The 19,523-nt window shown below is 44.4% G+C and overlaps 1 protein-coding gene across 1 annotated transcript; it reads right to left on the bottom strand.

Moving 5' to 3' along the window:
• Positions 1-1,404: 1,404 nt before the first annotated feature.
• lonp1 (lon peptidase 1, mitochondrial) lies at positions 1,405-19,151 on the bottom strand (the record flags this gene model as incomplete). The annotated part of the gene is made up of 21 exons (XM_083648112.1): positions 1,405-2,734; positions 3,334-3,498; positions 3,975-4,102; positions 5,325-5,414; positions 5,904-6,069; positions 7,108-7,248; positions 7,762-7,878; positions 8,959-9,081; positions 9,735-9,822; positions 9,981-10,159; positions 10,642-10,780; positions 11,622-11,773; positions 12,528-12,596; positions 13,554-13,637; positions 13,732-13,861; positions 14,606-14,667; positions 14,887-15,000; positions 16,039-16,192; positions 16,819-16,938; positions 18,028-18,116; positions 19,047-19,151. The coding sequence occupies 21 exons, from the start codon at positions 19,149-19,151 to the stop codon at positions 2,582-2,584; spliced, it is 2,568 nt and encodes an 855-aa protein (XP_083504238.1). The 3' UTR covers positions 1,405-2,581.
• Between the last annotated feature and the right edge of the window lie 372 nt (positions 19,152-19,523).

Genomic DNA, 19,523 nt, shown 5'->3' with positions numbered 1-19,523 from the left:
TGGACCGGAGTTGGATTGGCTGACACGGGCTCAGAAATGAAGTGAAGAAGTGAAGTGATTAGCATCACTGTATCTTGCCCAAATGCATTGTGACATTAATTTCCAGTGCACAACACCATGGTCTACTAACCATACAAGTGTAGTTCAACTAGTACGTTCATTTATCCAACTAGCTAGGTAAAGAAAAATGTTACAAAAAGATGGTAAGCATTATCAAATAGCCTAGATACGTTCCCGACACCAAAAGTGAAAAAGTTTTTGAATAATTATTTGTAGTGGACTAATCTGTGGAGACTTCCAGAGAGGGGTACCATAAGCAGAGTTAGAATATTCTAGGTACAGGGTCCCTATGCAGCCTGGGAAAGTATTTGAAGGAAAATGTGGTTCAGGTTTGATGCACATAATTGTAGCTTGGATGATGTTGGCCTACTGAGTCCACAGATTGTGTTGATCAGTAATATTCAGATAGAGGAATGCTCGTTAATGAGCCAGCTGCTGTCGGCATGCATTATATCAAATACCCTGCACCAAAATTACATCCAGTCAAGAACATCGGGTCTGTCTGCCTGGAAAAATATGGAAAGCGTGTAGGAACCCTGCCAATCATCTCATATTCTGATAGTTGTCTTGTGGCTGTGAAGAACAATCTTTATCTGCAGTGATATGACCTAGTTAGCAGCAGGGCAAGTTGTCTATCTGTAAATCATATTGAACACCAGACAAAATCTTCAAAATAAATGAAGGTCTGGAACAAGTATGGAATTTTCACTTGAAAATGTGTTGGAACGAAGACCCCAAACTCTTTCACGTCAAGGAGTCGGACCCCTAAACTGGACAACGGACAAGACAAGATTTTGTCACACTACAGGCCTCCGCAAATAAATGGAAATGTTTAAAGAAAATTCAATCTTTATGGGGAAGGAAATTATTTAGTATATGTTGATACTGCAGTATATTAAATATATATTTTTTATTATATTTTGCAATTATATTTATTTAGTGTAGTATTCAAACAGAATTGAATATTTTCCTTCCACAGAAAAATTCATATTTGCCATGCCCATCTCTAATAATTTCAACTGTCTTGAAGTGAGTGTAAACCATCCACAATTCTAAATGTTATCCTTTTCCTTTGTTATTGTCATCTCTAGTGGTTATTTGCATGAAAACACACAATTTGAGTAGGAAATTATTATATCTTTATTTAAATATGTGCTTCGATTTAAAAAAAAAGTAACTCAATTTGTAACTTGGGTTACTTGACAAAGTAACTGGTATAATATTACTGAAATCCTATTGGTAATAAGATATTACTGAGTTACTGCTAAAAGTAATATATTACATGTAATTATGTTACTTTTGTAATGAGCTACCCCCAACACTGACTGCACGTAGGGGGGCAAAAGTGAGTACAAGATGACAGCTCAAATGTGTGGACGTTTGCTGTTCACTGCAAAAAAGTGGATTTTATACAATTGTGTGGGTTTACCACACACACTGGAGAAAAAGCTTTCATTGTTTGAAACCCCTCTTCAATTCAGTGCCCAGCGAAGGTAAGTGATGTCTAGAGACGGTGCTATAGGCAGAGGGGAAAATGGCTATGGGAGAACAAACAGATGCTGTAGTGCAAGGACCCTAAAGCGAGGGATATCGGTTTAGTCAGTGTCATTAAATGGCTAGACAGGAAAACAAAGAACAGTAGCCTGAGACTTGTGTTCATCACTTAATTAAATGCAAAATTAGTTCATCACATGTGGTCAATAATAATAATATAAAATAAAAATAACACCAGTAATATATCCAAGAGTCTGTCCAGAGGCATACATGATGAGGGCTGTGGACATACTGTACAGTAGCCACAGTCCTCCTGCTTTGTTGTTCACAGCACCATCACCTGGCCATGGCCATGTAGGTCCATCTCCCGCATACTTTCATACTGTTATCAGTTTGACATACTCATATACTGCAGCGCTTCACTTCACAGATGCTGTCGTGTGTCTCTCTTGCAGCTAGGGGGCGTTATGGTGACTTCTCCACAACAGGACCAAGAAGTAAGGTTTACCTTAGTCTCAACGCCAGACCCATGAGAGTTCTTACGCTGATACACTACGTTACTGCATGCTGCAGATCTCTCTCTGGGTCTGGGACACTTTCCCTCAGCCAGCTGGGGTCGGAAGTGAACCGTTCACTTGGCCAGTGATTGGCCAGTGGTGGATTCTGTCTTCCCCAATCAGTAACGACTTTGCGATTTGACTACAGGGGGAGGCCCAGCCCATTTTTTCGAACCGCTCTCTCGTTGGTGCTACGACCTGTCACTCATTCAGTTTTAACCCCCCCTAGACCCGTCCTCAAACCCCAGAGGTGGCGGTGAAGTGGCACAGACTCATTTATGTAGTATGGGGAGAGACTAGGTTTACCTGGGCCAGGGCCAAAACTGCATGTTTTCAAAAATTTGTCAAAAATAACTGGTTTATTTGAAAGCCAGACGCAGAAATCAACGTAGGTTTTGGGTTGTAAGGTGTTGAATAAGTCAATGCTGTGTGTCCGTTGTGGCTTGTTTGGCGCTGTCATTGGTCGCAGTCTAAAGCTGAGGTGGGAACGCCAGGGGGTACAGCTGTGTGTAGTGGTCCACAAAGTGGACCTCCAAGCCCTCGGTGATGAAGTCTGGCAGGTCAGTGAAGTCCTTCTTGTTCTCAGCTGGTAGGAGCATGCAGGTCACACCAGCACGACGAGCCTGACACACACACACACACACACAACCACAACAATCAGCTTTATTGGTCAAGTAGTATATATGAGAAGTATAAGAAGTATATATGGAGATCAGGGATACTCAACCTGCTTTACCTGTGAGCCCCTTTTGCAAAATGACAGGTGGCCAGGCTCCAGTTAATAAGCAAACATTAATAATAAGCTTTTCTGTAGCGGATTGTAGGTTTTTGAGTGCCAGCTGGAGTTTAGTCTGACAAGTTTAATGTTTAACCCACATAGCATAAATCTGAACCACCAAGCAGAATACAAACAAATAATCAAAGCAACAGATGTATGGCTCTGCCAACAAGTCAGCAGTCTACATCCATGTCTGTCCAGACTCATACACGCACAAATACGTTGATGGGCATAGTTGATGACGCAAGTGTACTCTGCAAGTGTTCCGTTCCGTTCCTGAGCACGAAAGACATTTTGTAATGTGAAAGCTGACCAGCGGGGGAGAGGGGACAATGGTACTCGGGCACGGAACAGAACGAAAGCAAACGTTCCCAGTGGAGAAAGCACTTGTACTTACAGCTATAGTTTCTTGTCAGGGTATAAAAGCCAGAGTCTTGTACTTACAGCTATAGTTTTCTCCTTGATTCCTCCCACTGGCAGCACCTTGCCAGTCAGTGACACCTCTCCGGTCATGGCTAGGTTCTGACGCACCGGCTGGTTGGTTGCCAGGGACAACAGAGCTGTGACTATGGTGCAACCGGCACTTGGCCCATCCTTTGGAGTTGCCCCCTGAAGGGAAACAAAGTCAGTCAGAAACAAGCCACCAGTACCACTAACCAGTACCACTAAAACCAGTACCAAAACCAGTACCACTAACCAGTACCACTAAAACCAGTACCACTAACCAGTACCACTAAAACCAGTACCACTAAAACCAGTACCACTAAAACGAGGCATTGTTTTATTTGGTGGACAAGTAAGATTACATTAGATGAAGCGTTATTGATTCCTGTGGGGAAATTGGCAGCAAAGAAAATTATGAAACAAATACGTATAGAGTTAATATCGGGGATATTCACCAAATTAAATATAACTGACAGGTAAAACAATAGAACATTAAACACAATGTATGAACGAAAAACAAAACACGAATGACCGCATTATGAACAATATGACATACTGACAATGAAAAACAATATGCTGTGTGCGGTTTATGAAGGAGTGTATATATTTGCGCGCACACACACAAAATAAAGCACAGTTACCTCAGGGACGTGCAGGTGCAGGTGAGAGTTGACTAGGAAAGGATTTTCGGGTTCGTGGGTCATAAGAAATGCTCTGGCAAAGGTCAATGCGATCTTAGCGCTTTCCTTCATCACATCACCCAGCTGACCTGTAGAAAGAGTGCAACCACTGTTTAGCATTATACTACCCATTGGTGTCAATGGTGAAAGCTAAGTGTTATTAAGCCATTTAATTTTCATCTTGACTCAGCCTCTGGAAAGGCTTGAGAGAGATCACCTTCCCTTTGTGGAAAAAAAATTGTGAAATCGGTTGTGCAATAGTCAATTTTGGTAAGTTATTTCTACATACAATTCAGTTATATGACATGTATAGTAAACATATTTTTTTATTCCAGTGAATAGCAGTGATATAGCCCTACATGTACTGTTACCCTTTTTATTTCATATTTTAGTGATAAGCACTAGGACTCACAGGCTTTGCATAAAAACGAATGCTGTCAATTGTACAAGGAACCCTCTAACCTCTAAAAATATGAATGTTTATCCTGCAAAAGCAGTTACATTAACATGACCAACACACTACAGCAGTAAAAACAATAATAGGCTATAGCCTATGGTGTGGGGAAGTGTAACCTCTGTAAACAGCTGTTACACTATGGTAATTATCCCTGCCAGAGAATACTTTATTCATTGTTGTTGGAGTGTTTATTTCCATAAATAACCTAGCATGAACAACAGTAATGTTATCAAGAGAATCCTTATGATTATTATCATGATATTGATTTCAACCAGATCCAGCCCAAATGTTGTTAGTAGGCTATACAGCCCCCCTGGACAAAAATGCACCAGCTGCCCCTGGATAAGGTAACTCTGTCTACAAACTATAACCGCCAGTCAAGAAAGACTTTGCAAGGTAGCTACTGTATGCTTAAAGCACAATACTTGAGGAGAATTGACTGAAATAGCCGACACTTTTCTTTGCATGTATCATTCATTAACCGTCATGTAGCTGTGTTTGAACTCAGTCATGGATTGTTTGTTGTTTAATACCCTTTTTAGCCAATCGGAGAGCACTCTGAGCGGCAGTGGGGGGGACCAGCGGTCTTGAGCGGAAGCCACTAGACACGAGCTCAATGGCTAACGTTACCGTAGATAGACGCATTTCCATGCATTAATGTGAACAAACTGGGGCAGATTTCAAACAGATTTCAAAACGGGTGCCGGCGTTGAAAGCAGCATGACTCGTAACGGTTAACGTAACATACTTTCAGTCACTCAATATGAACGGAGAAATACTCTTCTGGAACCGAGGTGTCGTCGTGACTTTTCAGCTCTATAATGGCTGTGGTTTCCTCCCCAACCCCCACTGACCTGTGACCTCCAGTGACCCCTCTCCTTCTTTATGCCCCGGCCCTCCAGTGGGACGACGCAATGACGTCTCAATGAACAGAGTAGTGCCTCCTGGACAGAGGGAGAGATACAGATATACAAATACAAATACGCTATTAGTCTTGTCTGGACTTAGTTCATTGTTTCCAGAAGGGGGAGACAAAGGTTCGGCACGACAAAAGTTACACACTATGGGCCATATCTTCCACCCAAGTGCAAGGGCAAATCTTTGCTAGTTTCTAGCACTCAAAATCTGCCTTTTTTTTCACTGGGTCAGTACATCAAAGGACGTCTTTCAGTGGTAATTAAAATAAATAAAATGGAGATTTTGAGTGCTAGAAACTAGCAAAGATTTGCCCTTGCACTTGGGTGGAAGATATGGCCCGATAGCTTCAAGGTTAGTTTAGGGTTTGGGCTTGAATTCAGGGCTACCGTTAAGAGTTAGGTTAATGGTGGGGGTGAGGGTAAGAGAACTGAACATAGTCAATGGAAGACCTTCACAAGTATATATATATAAGTAATGCAATTGTGTGCGTGTGTGTGTGTGTGTGCACGTCTCACCCAAAGCGGTCCATGCCAGCCCCATCACCACTCCTGCTGGTGTGACATCATACATTCTGTCAACAGTGAACAGCGGTTTACCAACATAGTCCTGCAGGTTGTCGGGGGTAACCGTTACCATAGTTGCTTCATTGCTGATGATACGAAATGCCACCTTACGGAAAACCTGAGCGAGACAAACAGACAGACTAAATAAATCCGCCAGAATAAATCCTTATGTGTATTTATTGATGGTTTCAACTCAACATGAACATTCTAAATTGCCCCCAGCTTATTTCCTGTTGCAGGGTTTGCTAGTACATAACTGACAGGACATAAACTAGGTTCCAAACTGTTTCTTAGCAACACAATTCTGTGAAAACCGTCTATATAGCACGTTTAAAGTCGAGCTGAAATGACATTCCCAGGGTATGTGACTCCTTTATCGTGAGTTCGTTCGTTCGTTTATTGTCCTTTCGGAAATTATTTTTGCATCTGTGGCAGTCAGACAAAATACAATACAATACAGTACAGTACAACACAATACAAACAGAATTCACATTAGCGCAACAGCGATCATAAAGGCAGTATGGATTATACCCGACATGTAGCTTTATAATAAAGTTGAAGTTGTGTGTGTGTGTGTCTGTCTGTGTATCTTTTATGTACGCCCACACCGCAGGTCGGTATGATCCGGGGGAGGTCATCATGGGCAGGTTGGAAAGTCTTGGAACCACTTGGAAAGTCCTGGAAACCACCTGGAAAGTCCTGGAAACCACCACCTGGAAAGTCCTGAAAACCACCTCCCCAGGTCAGATTGTGCTGAAAATTGGCATGGCGGTGTTATGATCTGGGGGAGGTCTTGGGCAGGTTGTAAAATCTTGGAAAACATCTGGAAAGTCCTGGACACCACCTGGACACCACCATCATTTCCGGCCGAGCAAAAGGCACAGTTGTATTGCTTTGTGCCCATTTAACCCAGGCAACCCTGGGTACATTGCTAGGTGTAAATATCTGGCAAACCTTTTCTTGTTCCACAACAACTGTATTGTTTGCTAGAAGAGCTAACCAGCTGGTTAGTGAGCTGGCATCAGGTGACCTTATCATCCGCTTTGATTTCTCCTCACACAAAAGTGCTCCAGGCAGCGCTTTTTCCACACCCCCACAAAATGCTGACAAATGCTAAGTGGACACACGGCCTAAGAACAGGGTTGTTGTACATTACTTTCTCCACTTGTTTCTGGAGGTTCCTGACTCCAGACTCTCTGCAGTACTGTCTGATGAGAAGGCTGAGCGCTTCAGGTGAGATGCTGCTCTGCTCCTCACTCAGACCACACAGCGAGCGAAGCTGAGGGACCAGGTAACGCTACGGGGAGGGGTTCAGAGGGAGAGGGAGAGAGAGGCGGAGCAAAACAGGGGGGAGGGGGAGAGAGAGGGGGGAGGGAGAGCGAGAGGGAGAGTGGGAACAAGAGACATGGTGGGGGAGAGGGGGGAGAAAACATTTAATTGCAGTGTTCAATTAACAGTTTAAAATAGAGACTGCAGAGATAAAAGCCAAGTAATCATAAAATAATGTTCACAACTGATGTACTATTTTAACTAATTAGGACATAATAGATTAGATCACACCTGCAGGCTTGGATACTACAGCACAGAGGCAGGCGAATGAAGTAGTAGGCTATCATCACTACCAATATTGAAAATATATATATATATATATATATATATATATATATATATATATATATATATATATATATATATATATAGGTTGTTTTGGGTTTATTTTGTTTGTGTGTGTGTGTGTGTGTGTGTGTGTGTGTGTGTGTGTGTGTGTGTGTGTGTGTGTGTGTATGTCAGAAGTGGAGGTTGGTGTTACCTCAGCAATAGCCAGTTTCTCCTGGGCCACGTATCCAGACACATTGATCATCTCCATCCTGTCCCTGAGGGGCTCTGGGATGGTGTCGACCACATTGGCCGTGCAGATAAACAGCACCTTGATTGGAGCAGACAGACACAGGGGTGGAGCTTAGATAAACAGCACCTTGATTGGAGCAGACAGACATAGGGGGTGGGGCTTATAACAACAGAAATGTCCATGTCACTCATGCTAGGCCTATAGAGAGCCCCAGGAATGAGTCCGGAAAACATTGATGCACTTCCGGGTTCTTCACTGTTTTCGCCTATGGGATTTTTGAATGGGTTTTTGGCGCGATGCTTCAAATAAGGTCTCTGGGCAACGCAAGCTTAATCAAACGCGAACCAGTGTTCAGTGGGATAATCTTCACACATGAGGACCACTTTTATGAGTTTTGAAGCTTTTACGTGCCGTTAAAAGGGCGGCTAGCTAGCAAACGGCTAAATGAGACTACACTGTTGAGTCAACGGGGATATTATACGTCAATAACGTCAAAGGACGAACACGGAAATTCTCTTTCCCTCACCTGGTTCAGCCCGGGGTAATCAGTGTACAGCAGCGCACACATCAACAACACTCCAGGTTGAGTGGTGACGTGACGGGGAAGCCTATGCGACACTGTGTAGTTCTGGATTAGCTTAGCACAAGCTTTTTACTTCTAGGGCTCGCATCTACGCTTCAAAACTCATGAAAGTGGTCCTCATGTGTGAAGATTATCCCACTGAACACTGGTTCGCGTTTGATTAAGCTTGCGTTGCCCACAGACCTTATTTGAAGCACTGCACCAAAAACCCATTCAAAAATCCCATAGGCAGAAACAGTGAAGAACCCGGAAGTCCGCAACTTCCGCATTCCGACTACAAAAATACGTCATCCCTGGGGCTCTCTATGGGACGAAACTGGAAGGACTGTAGCTTCCTGTGGGTCTGATAATTGCACAATAGCAACAGATCGACAGAAATCAATGAGATCATACTCAATCTACAAGCTGAAGAATAGTATTTCTACCACATGGAGACAGAGAAGAAGCAACATTTTCGATACCATATTCTTTGTGATACCATGTTTCTGTGATACCATGTTTTGAATTCCCGTTTGGGGAGGAAGGCGATGTGTGTGTGTGTTCATCTCTGCCCCATACACACACACTCCTCCTACCTTGGACAGGTCTACAGGGACGTCCAGGTAGTGGTCTAGAAAGTTGAAATTCTGTTCAGGGTCCAGAAGCTCCAGCAGCGCTGAGGACGGGTCACCCTGGTACCCACGACCCATTTTATCCACCTAGTTGTGACAGGTTGGAATTTGAAACACACGCATCATTATCATCATCATCATCATCATCATCATCACACACGTGTTTATCCACCTCGTAACAGCAGGGTTCATACCCAGACTCAGAGAGTTCAAGTGTTAAAGGGACAGTTCACCTGAAAATCAAAAATACACATTTTTACCTGTAGCGCTATTTATCCATCTAGATGGTTTTGGTGTAAGTTTTGGAGATATGGGCTTAGAGATGTCTGCCTTCTCTCCAATACAATGGAACTGGATGGCACTGTGGCGCTCAATAAAGCACTACAAATACATTTGAACAACTCAACATTAGGCACGCTAGAAATGAGCGCGCGATATTTCTAGTTTAATTAATTTCCAGACAGTTTACTGGTAGTCCCACAATCCCACAATGTCGCCCACAAAACAGGCAAACATCTCTTCAAGAAGCTCTAGATCTTTTAGAGGCACCACCCCTGATTATATGGAGGACCTGGTAATCCAGATACAACAGCTAATTGCAGGTGAATCTCTTACCGCGGTAGCCAGACAGAATCGCTGACATGTTGGTTCCGGATTGGATAAAATCACAAGTCACCGGACCGCCCCTGATAGCGCTGCTGTCCAGAGAGCACTGTATCCTGACACAACCTTTTACTGACCTCATCTATCAGCACCAGCGGGTTCTCCGTCTTGGTTTTCTTTAGGCACTGGATAATCTTGCCTGGCATTGCTCCAACATAGGTCCGCCTAGACACACAAAACACACAAAACACACGCACGCACGACACCAAGCCTCGTTACCTTGCATAATGATGCAGAGGTGCCAACATTGCAAAGTTGAGAACCTTAGCAGAAAGGTTGAAAAAAAAAAGAGAATCTGAGCCTAAAAAGAGGTCATAGGGCACCTGTGTCCTTTGATCTCAGCCACGTCCGTCATGCCTCCCACGCTGAAGCGGAAGTACTGTCTGTTCAGGGCTCTGGCTATGGAGCGAGCGATCGACGTCTTCCCCACGCCCGGAGGACCGTAGAAACACAGGATCTTGCCCTGGGTGGAGCCGCGGAGCTGGCTCACCGCTATGAACTCCTACACACACACACACACGCACACACACACACAGGCAGACAGGGCAACAATCTAGTCAGTAGGGTTGGTGGGGGATCGACACAGCATAGTATCGCGATATTTTGAATGGCAATATATCGTATCACACGAAAGTATCGCGATATGTTATTATATAAATTGTCAGGTGCAACATTATGGTTTTTATGACAGTGTTGGTCAGTCTGTCTGCTTGACAATCCCATTTTGCTGCAATAAAAATGATTGAGGTGAGATGAACAGACCGGAAACTTGATCTTATACTTAGATAAAACACACGTTGGGGACATAATTTGCAGTGTAAAAAAGGTAATATATCGCAAAAAACGCAATAGTCAATAGTAGCCAATCGCCGAATAGTAGTCAATACACACACATACACAATGGTTAAATAGGTGTATGTAACGATATTGATAACAGTCCTCTTTGTGTGTGTACCTACGGTTTATACTATGATATACTCTAACCAAGATACGTTTCTTGACGTCATCCATCCCATAATGGTCTTCTTCCAGAACCTCTTTGGCTCGGTCCAGCGCCACGTTCTCCTCGCTGTTGGTACCCCAAGGCATGCTGGTCAGCCAGTCCAAATAGTTACGGGTTACACTGAAAAACAAAGGGATGACTACTTTACTGATACTGTATATATTGATATACCGTATGCTTGTAAGCTCTGCATTTTGATGCACTCGTGTCTCTCTGGATGTTGATGTCTTCATGTATCTATTCTACTCGATTTGATACAACAACATGACCGTTAACTAAGTAGGAAAGAGGAGGATATTCTTACAGCAGAATGCTACAGTAGCTTGAATTCTGAGCTACATGTAGGTGACAGACAGGATGGAATGTCGGTTTCAAAAATGTCGCGCGACGAAGCAAAAATGACGCTTAATTTATGCGTAATTTATTTATTATTATTTATTTATTCATTCATTCATTTTGGCCTGGTACCATGATCAGGTTCACCTGAAAAATGGCGGAAACACACCACGGTGTTCCAGGAAACGCCTGGAACCAAAGTGCTGCTGTTTCCAGAAAACAATTCTAACTTTGTGTTCCCACTCAGAAAACATGGGCGTCGCGAGTATCTAGCTACCCCAAAAGCTTCAAGTACTTTTTTGAATACTTTGTTTGGTATGTCCATGTTTCTTATTGTTTTCTAACTGGCGAGGTTACGTGAATAGCCACAACTATGTGCAGCTGGGGATTTGCCATTCCACTGGAGTCGCTTTCATTCATGGGCTATAGGAGCGGCTGCCCGGCTGCTGAGTCAAGTCAATTGCGACACTTAGTGGTAAAATTAGTTGTAGCGTTTCGGTGTGATTTTTGGTATAATATCGACCCGGTGTAAAAAAAAATTCAAAGCGGCCCAACTCTAGTATAGAGCACAGTAGAATAGAGCACAGTAGAGTACAGTACAGGTCATTCTACAGAGCAGACAAACTTGAACTCTGAAGAGTGGTTGTCTAGCAGTCCCAGTTTGTTGAGTTCTTCGTTGATGACGTCCATGATGTGTTGAGGGACAACTCTCTCTTTGAGTCTCTCTCTAAACTTCTCCTCAATGGCATCTTTGTCCTCCTTCTCCAGACCCAGCTCCTGAAAAATCCACAAGCTCCTGTTCAGCTCTGGGGAGGACTACTATTCGTCCCTCCATATTCTGTGCAGCAGCAGCAGCACAGAATATGCCAAAGATGAAACTAAAAACATCATGTGAAAAAGCACGTGTAGGGGGGGCCCTCGGAATTGAAATGACAGGGGCTTTTAAATGTCCTCGTAATGTATTTGAACGTTATTCTGTATTGGATTTTGTTCTGTATTTGCAAAGCGCGACTCAAAATTAGCCAGCAAGGCATCCGTACCTGCACAACCCCCGCCTCTTAGCGTTATTTACCCCAATGAGAGGCAGTGCAAGCTAGCTGGCCAGCTAGTTCACTAGCTCAAAAGCTTTTTAATACGCAAACCACCCACTGAGTCAGGACTAGAAACAGATCCAAATGAAATGGAAACAGTTGCTGACCCTCTCCTGGTCTGCCCAGGGCCTAAAAACGCAGTCAAATAGTCTACTATTCATATTCTTAATTAACAGCCACAATCGCTACATTACTGAGATATTTAAATGAAAGAAATCCATGAAGAAGAATTTCAGAGGAGTTTGAAATGAAGGATGCCTGTTCATATTACACGTGGGTTCTTGGCAGGTGTATTGCTGGGCACCCAGGGACATGCAGTGTCAGATTTGGTGCAGTTTGGACACGTGACATGTCTAATATGAATAAACCTTGACTAAACAAGACAACAGCGCTCTGTGCTAGTAATGATGATAACAAGAGGCCATAAAGGCCATTACAACCTTCTTAATAATCTTGAGTTGCTCCTGCAACAGGTACTTTCTGTGCGTCTGTTTGATCTTCTCTTCCACCTGGGAGGACAAAGTGGAGACAAAGTGCAGTTAGTTAGGTTGAGCAGCAGAGTAGTGGTAGGCTAACAGTGATGTCTAAGTAGAGAAGGTGGTCCCTGTGGTTGGTTAAGAGCTATGTCTGTAGGTAGAGGAGGTGGTCAGGGGTTGGTTAGCAGTGATGTCTGTGGGTAGATGAGGTGGTCAATGGTTGGTTAACAGTGATGTCTGTAGGTAGATGAGGTGGTCTGTGGTTGGTTAACAGTGATGTCTGTGGGTAGATGAGGTGGTCAATGGTTGGTTAACAGTGATGTCTGTGGGTAGATGAGGTGGTCAATGGTTGGTTAACAGTGATGCATGTAGGTAGATGAGGTGGTCAGTGGTTGGTTAACTGTGATGCATGTAGGTAGAGGAGGTGGTCCGTGGTTGGTTAACAGTGATGTCTGTAGGTAGATGAGGTGGTCAGTGGTTGGTTAACAGTGATGTCTGTAGGTAGATGAGGTGGTCAGTGGTTGCTTAACTGTGATGTCTGTAGGTAGATGTGGTCAGTGGTTGGTTAACTGTGATGTCTGTAGGTAGATGAGGTGGTCAGTGGTTGGTTAACAGTGATGTCTGTAGGTAGATGAGGTGGTCAGTGGTTGGTTAACAGTGATGTCTGTAGGTAGATGAGGTGGTCAGTGGTTGGTTAACTGTGATGTCTGTAGGTAGATGAGGTGGTCAGTGGTTGGTTAACTGTGATGTCTGTAGGTAGATGAGGTGGTCAGTGGTTGGTTAACAGTGATGTCTGTAGGTAGATGAGGTGGTCAGTGGTTGGTTAACTGTGATGCATGTAGGTAGAGGAGGTGGTCCGTGGTTGGTTAACAGTGATGTCTGTAGGTAGATGAGGTGGTCAGTGGTTGGTTAACTGTGATGCATGTAGGTAGAGGAGGTGGTCAGTGGTTGGTTAACTGTGGTGCATGTAGGTAGAGGAGGTGGTCTGACCTCTCGGCCCAGCCGCTGCTGCAGTTTGCTCAGTTCGTATTCCTTCTTGAGCAGAGACAGAGCCTTGTACAGACGCTTAGTGATCTGCAGAGACGCAGAAGAAACATATTCATCGTGGCCCACAGGTTGGGAAAAGCTCATGTAGAGTGAAGCACTGTATGGGCTGTAGGCTGCTCACATTAGTCTCCTCTAGGACGTCCTGGAGCTCGTGGGACTCTGCTCCTGTCAGTGCTGCCCCCATGTCGCTCAGGTAGATGGGGTTATCCACCACTCTCTGGCCAGCCTGCATCATCTGGAGCACCGACTCTCTGACACACATATACAAACCAGGACATAAGTATATGTTGTATGGATGAGACACACATATACAAACAAGGACACGCATATACGACACGACACACACATACAAACAAGGACACACGTATACAACAAACATATACAAACAAGGACATGTATACGACACGCATAAAAACAAGGACACAGAGTGTCAAGATCAAAGTGACAGACTGACTGACTGAGAGATGGACTGACCTGTAGAGAGGGTTGAGTGACAGACTGACTGACTGAGAGATGGCCTGATCTGTAGAGAGGGTTGAGTGACAGACTGACTGACTGACTGACTGAGAGATGGACTGACCTGTAGAGAGGGTTGAGTGACAGACTGACTGAGAGATGGACTGACCTGTAGAGAGGGTTGGGTGACAGACTGACTGACTGAGAGATGGACTGACCTGTAGAGAGGGTTGAGTGACAGACTGACTGAGAGATGGACTGACCTGTAGAGAGGGTTGAGTGACAGACTGACTGAGAGATGGACTGACCTGTAGAGAGGGTTGAGTGACAGACTGACTGACTGAGAGATGGACTGACCTGTAGAGAGGGTTGAGTGACAGACTGACTGAGAGATGGACTGACCTGTAGAGAGGGTTGAGTGACAGACTGACTGACTGAGAGATGGACTGACCTGTAGAGAGGGTTGAGTGACAGACTGACTGAGAGATGGACTGACCTGTAGAGAGGGTTGTGCGTGACAGACTGACAGATGCACTGACCTGTAGAGAGGGTTGAGTGCGATGATGTCTCTGATGGTCTTCACTATCTCTGCTGTGAGAGCCTGGAGAGCACAAACAGCACTCTGTCACATTCTGCCGATCATGTATTGATATGAGCCAGTCCTACTGTAGCTTACTGTATCGTAGCATGTATTGTAGAGAAAGCGGGTTGAATGCGTACCTTAACCTCCTCTGTGACAATAAAATGCTCGTGTTGAACATTGCGTACCTTAACCTCCTCTGACTGTGACAGTAAACTGCTCAGGTTGAACATTGCGTACCTTAACCTCCTCTGTGACAGTAAACTGCTCGTGTTGAACATTGTCCACCTCCACCATCAGGATGTCAGAGGAGCGACGATGCTCCAGCTTTGGACTCAGGTCTGCTGCTGAGATCTGACAACAAACAAATCAGTCCCAACAATACAACACTACTAGTAGTAGATCAGTATAATACTACTAAGAAGAAGAATGTAACAATAATAAAATAACAGTATTGACTCATAATAAACACTATAATAACTTTATGTGTATAGTCACTTTCAAAACAGCAGCTACAAAGTGCTTCTTATAGAGCCGGGGTTCCACTATGTATGCACTATGTACCACTACACCTTTTGTATGGGGATTTCGGTTAAATGCTTGAAATAAGGACGGTGGTTAACAAAAGTTGATGAAGCAGCAAACTTTGTGTTCAGCAAGATAATCCTCACAAATTAGGTTTACCTGTACGATTTTCGAAGCGTAAATGTGTTTTTTTATCGCGACTTTCAAAAAAATGCTTCATAAAAGTCATAAAAGTGGTCCATTTTCACCATAATTCCATCCCTAAGTAACACAACAGAATGTATGATTATTTTGGTCATGGGTTTCATAACACTTTCTGTAATAAAACATTATTTTTCTTTCTTTTCCCCCATGATTACTATTGAAAAATGAAATAATTGTATGATGAATGCAAATGCGCAACTGTAAGGTTGAAAATGATTGCAAAATGAATGTAATGATAGTTTTTGTGTCATGTTTTTCTGTGTTGGACCCCAGGAAGAATAGCTTTTTGCCATGGCAAAAGCTAATGGGGATCCTAATAAATAAACAAATAAACAAATGAAATCTAAAAGCAAAAATCAATGTACTGGCTCTCTTCACCGGTGTTGAACACTGACCTGCTTTTTGTGACATCTCACACCCTTGATAAAAAAACTCTATCTTCTGCATTCTGCCTGTATGTAAATATCTTCCGCATTAGGCCTGTATGTAAATAATTTGGAAATAACAGGATTGAATAAAATGGCATTGTTTGTAAGGGATCTTGTAAGCCATTGTTTTACTGCTTCATTTTTCCAAGTTTGGCCAAGTTTGAATGTGAAAATGGTCTGTACAGACCTGGTCCTCCAGTGTCTAAGTTTGAATGTGAAAATGGTCTGTACAGACCTGGTCCTCCAGTGCCTCTTCCAGTGTAGCAGGCTGGTCCTTGCGGGTGCGTTTGGTTTTGCGTCTGGGCGGAGGTTTGGCTTCAGACTCCGGCGATGCTGATGCCGTCGCCGACTCCTCAGGCTCCACCTCCAGCTGCTGGGTGATCCGGATCCTGACAGTCCAGATGATTACGATGGTCATTACATGTTTTTACTGCCTCCAATTGGTCGACTTCTCCAAACAGACCCAACTGTTGTCAAACTGCTTCTACTAGGTAGCAATGTCATAGTACTAACAGGTGAGTTTCTCACCTGTATCAGTGGAACCAGTAGGTAATAGTAGTGTTTCTCACCTGTATCAGTGGAACCAGTAGGTAATAGTAGCGTTTCTCCCTGTATCAGTGGAACCAGTAGGTAATAGTAGCGTTTCTCACCTGTATCAGTGGAACCAGTAGGTAATAGTAGAGTTCCTCACCTGTATCAGTGGAACCAGTAGGTAATAGTAGTGTTTCTCACCTGTATCAGTGGAACCAGTAGGTAATAGTAGTGTTTCTCACCTGTATCAGTGGAACCAGTAGGTAATAGTAGAGTTCCTCACCTGTATCAGTGGAACCAGTAGGTAATAGTAGCGTTTCTCACCTGTATCAGTGGAACCAGTAGGTAATAGTAACGTTTCTCACCTGTATCAGTGGAACCAATAGGTAATAGTAGCGTTTCTCCCCTGTATCAGTGGAACCAGTAATAGTAGAGTTCCTCACCTGTATCAGTGGAACCAGTAGGTAATAGTAGTGTTTCTCACCTGCGGTGTCCCATGACAATCATTCTCAGCTTGTCTCCCAGGTCCTGCATCTCATGGATCTGAACAAAGGTCCCTGTGTTGTAGATGGCATCAAGAGACTCCACCACATCTGAGTCATTACTGCAGAGAGACAGAGAGTCAGGGGTTAATACCAGCACACAGCCCTGTACAGAGAGACAGACAGTCAGGGGTTAATACCAGCACACAGCCCTGTGCAGAGAGACAGACAGTTTAGGGGTTAATACCAGCACACAGCCCTGTGCAGAGACAGACAGTTTAGGGGTTAATACCAGCACACAGCCCTGTACAGAGAGACAGACAGTCAGGGGTTAATACCAGCACACAGCCATGTACAGAGAGACAGAGAGTCAGGGGTTAATACCAGCACACAGCCCTGTACAGAGACAGTCAGGGGTTAATACCAGCACACAGCCCTGTGCAGAGAGACAGTCAGGGGTTAATACCAGCACATAGCCCTGTACATAGAGACAGACAGTCAGGAGTTAATACCAGCACATAGCCCTGTACAGAGAGACAGTCAGTCAGGGGTTAATACCAGCACACAGCCCTGTACAGAGAGACAGTCAGGGGTTAATACCAGCACACAGCCCTGTACAGAGAGACAGTCGGGGTTAATACCAGCACACAGCCCTGTACAGAGAGACAGTCAGGGGTTAATACCAGCACACATCCCTGTACAGAGAGACAGACAGTCAGGGGTTAATACCAGCACACAGCCCTGTACAGAGAGACAGTCAGGGGTTAATACCAGCACACAGCCCTGTACAGAGAGACAGACAGTCAGGGGTTAATACCAGCACACAGCCCTGTACAGAGAGACAGACAGTCAGGGGTTAATACCAGCACACAGCCCTGTACAGAGAGACAGTCAGGGGTTAATACCAGCACACAGCCCTGTACAGAGAGACAGACAGTCAGGGGTTAATACAAGCACACAGCTCTGTGGAGAGAGACAGTCAGGGGTTAATACCAGCACACATCCCTGTGCAGAGAGACAGACAGTCAGGGGTTAATACCAGCACACATCCCTGTGCAGAGAGACAGACAGTCAGGGGTTAATACCAGCACACAGCCCTGTACAGAGAGACAGTCAGGCGTTAATACCAGCACACAGCCCTGTACAGAGAGACAGACAGTCAGGGGTTAATACCAGCACATAGCCCTGTACAGAGAGACAGTCAGTCTTACTTATCGTCTCTCTTGAGGAAGACTCCGGCGTAGGGCTGAGCCAGGCCAACCTTCCTCCTCAACAGCTCCATCAACGCTTTGTTCTTTACCTGAAAACAAGACACACACATTACTCATTCTGATCATTAGCACACACACACACACACACACACACACACGCACACACACACACACACACACACACACACACACACACACACACACACCCCTCCAATCTGAGTAACGGAATACAGTATTTAAAATATAAAATATGAGGAACTGTATTCATTACAGTTACAGTGCGTTTGTTTTGTTTTATTTGCTCTAAAATGCATATGCCTGCCACACACCACAAGAGAATGGGAATGTCTGAGGAGACACACAGCCAGGACTGTCAGGAATATGTTTTTGAAATGGAAATATAAAAATGGCCATAGATACAGTCAGTCTGTGTGGGAACGCCCACAAAATGTTACTATGGCTGGCGTGCGAGACTAGATGGTGGGGGGGGGACACACCCCCAAATGTCTCAGGGCTGCCTGGTAATAATTGTAAAATAGAAATAGAAATAATTCTGTTTTGGATTGGGGTGTTTTGAGAGGGGGGGGTGTCGGCCTTGTGTGGGACCCTTACGTCACCTCACACCTCACCTGGTTTTCACTTTGAGAAACATGTCGAAGAGGCTGTCTGAGAGAGCCAACTCATCAAAAAGGCAAAAATCCTAACCCATCAATTTTAATTTTAATGGAAAAAATAATCATTTAGAAGAAAATAAAACGGATTTCATATGGCCCTAAATAATGCTTGTATAACCTCAACCCTGTAATGCAAAAATCAAAAACAAAAAGGATGTACATATATAGCCTACATCCTTTCGTTTTTTTCAAGACAGCCTGGACATCAGAATATGTATGCTGCAGTGATGTCACATGAATGTATGAATTGTTACAGGGTCTGAAATTAACTTTTGACCGGTATACAAAAAACTCCGGGGGAAAAAAAGCAGGGTCCCAGTATAATCCCCCCCCCCACACACATACCTCTATGATCTTGATGAAGCGAGGGAACACGGGGTTCCTGCTGACGGCGACCAGGGGGACGTTGGGAAACACCTCGGGCACCAGCATGGGGGTGAGGGCAGTCATCTGCCCGTTATACGCTGCTCCCCCCGGGCCGTCTCCCCCCGAGCTATCTCCCCCTGACTCCTCCCCCCCAGACCCCCCGCCCTCCCCGGAGAAACCCGCCCCCCCGGCTTGGCTGCCGAAGGACCTGTCCGGGACACTGTGGGGGCGGCGGACCACAGCGACGAGCTCCCTGTCAGCACCAAAAGATTTTTATTAGTAGTAGTATTAGTATTATGGAGCACATGACAGATACAAAACAAGGCACCTCAAATCAAAATCGTATAGGTTAAGCAAAAACCCACAGAGCACGGCCTGCTATTGGTCCATGATCGGCGAGCTGTGTGATCAATGGACAAGCGACCTGTCAATCACGCCCCAAAACATAGTCTGCAA

Source organism: Poromitra crassiceps (genome assembly GCF_964638095.1).
Source record: "Poromitra crassiceps genome assembly, chromosome: 12".
Taxonomy (NCBI): Eukaryota; Metazoa; Chordata; class Actinopteri; order Beryciformes; family Melamphaidae; genus Poromitra; species Poromitra crassiceps.
Note: the sequence above shows the minus strand (reverse complement) of the source record. Positions and strands in the feature narration are given on the sequence as shown.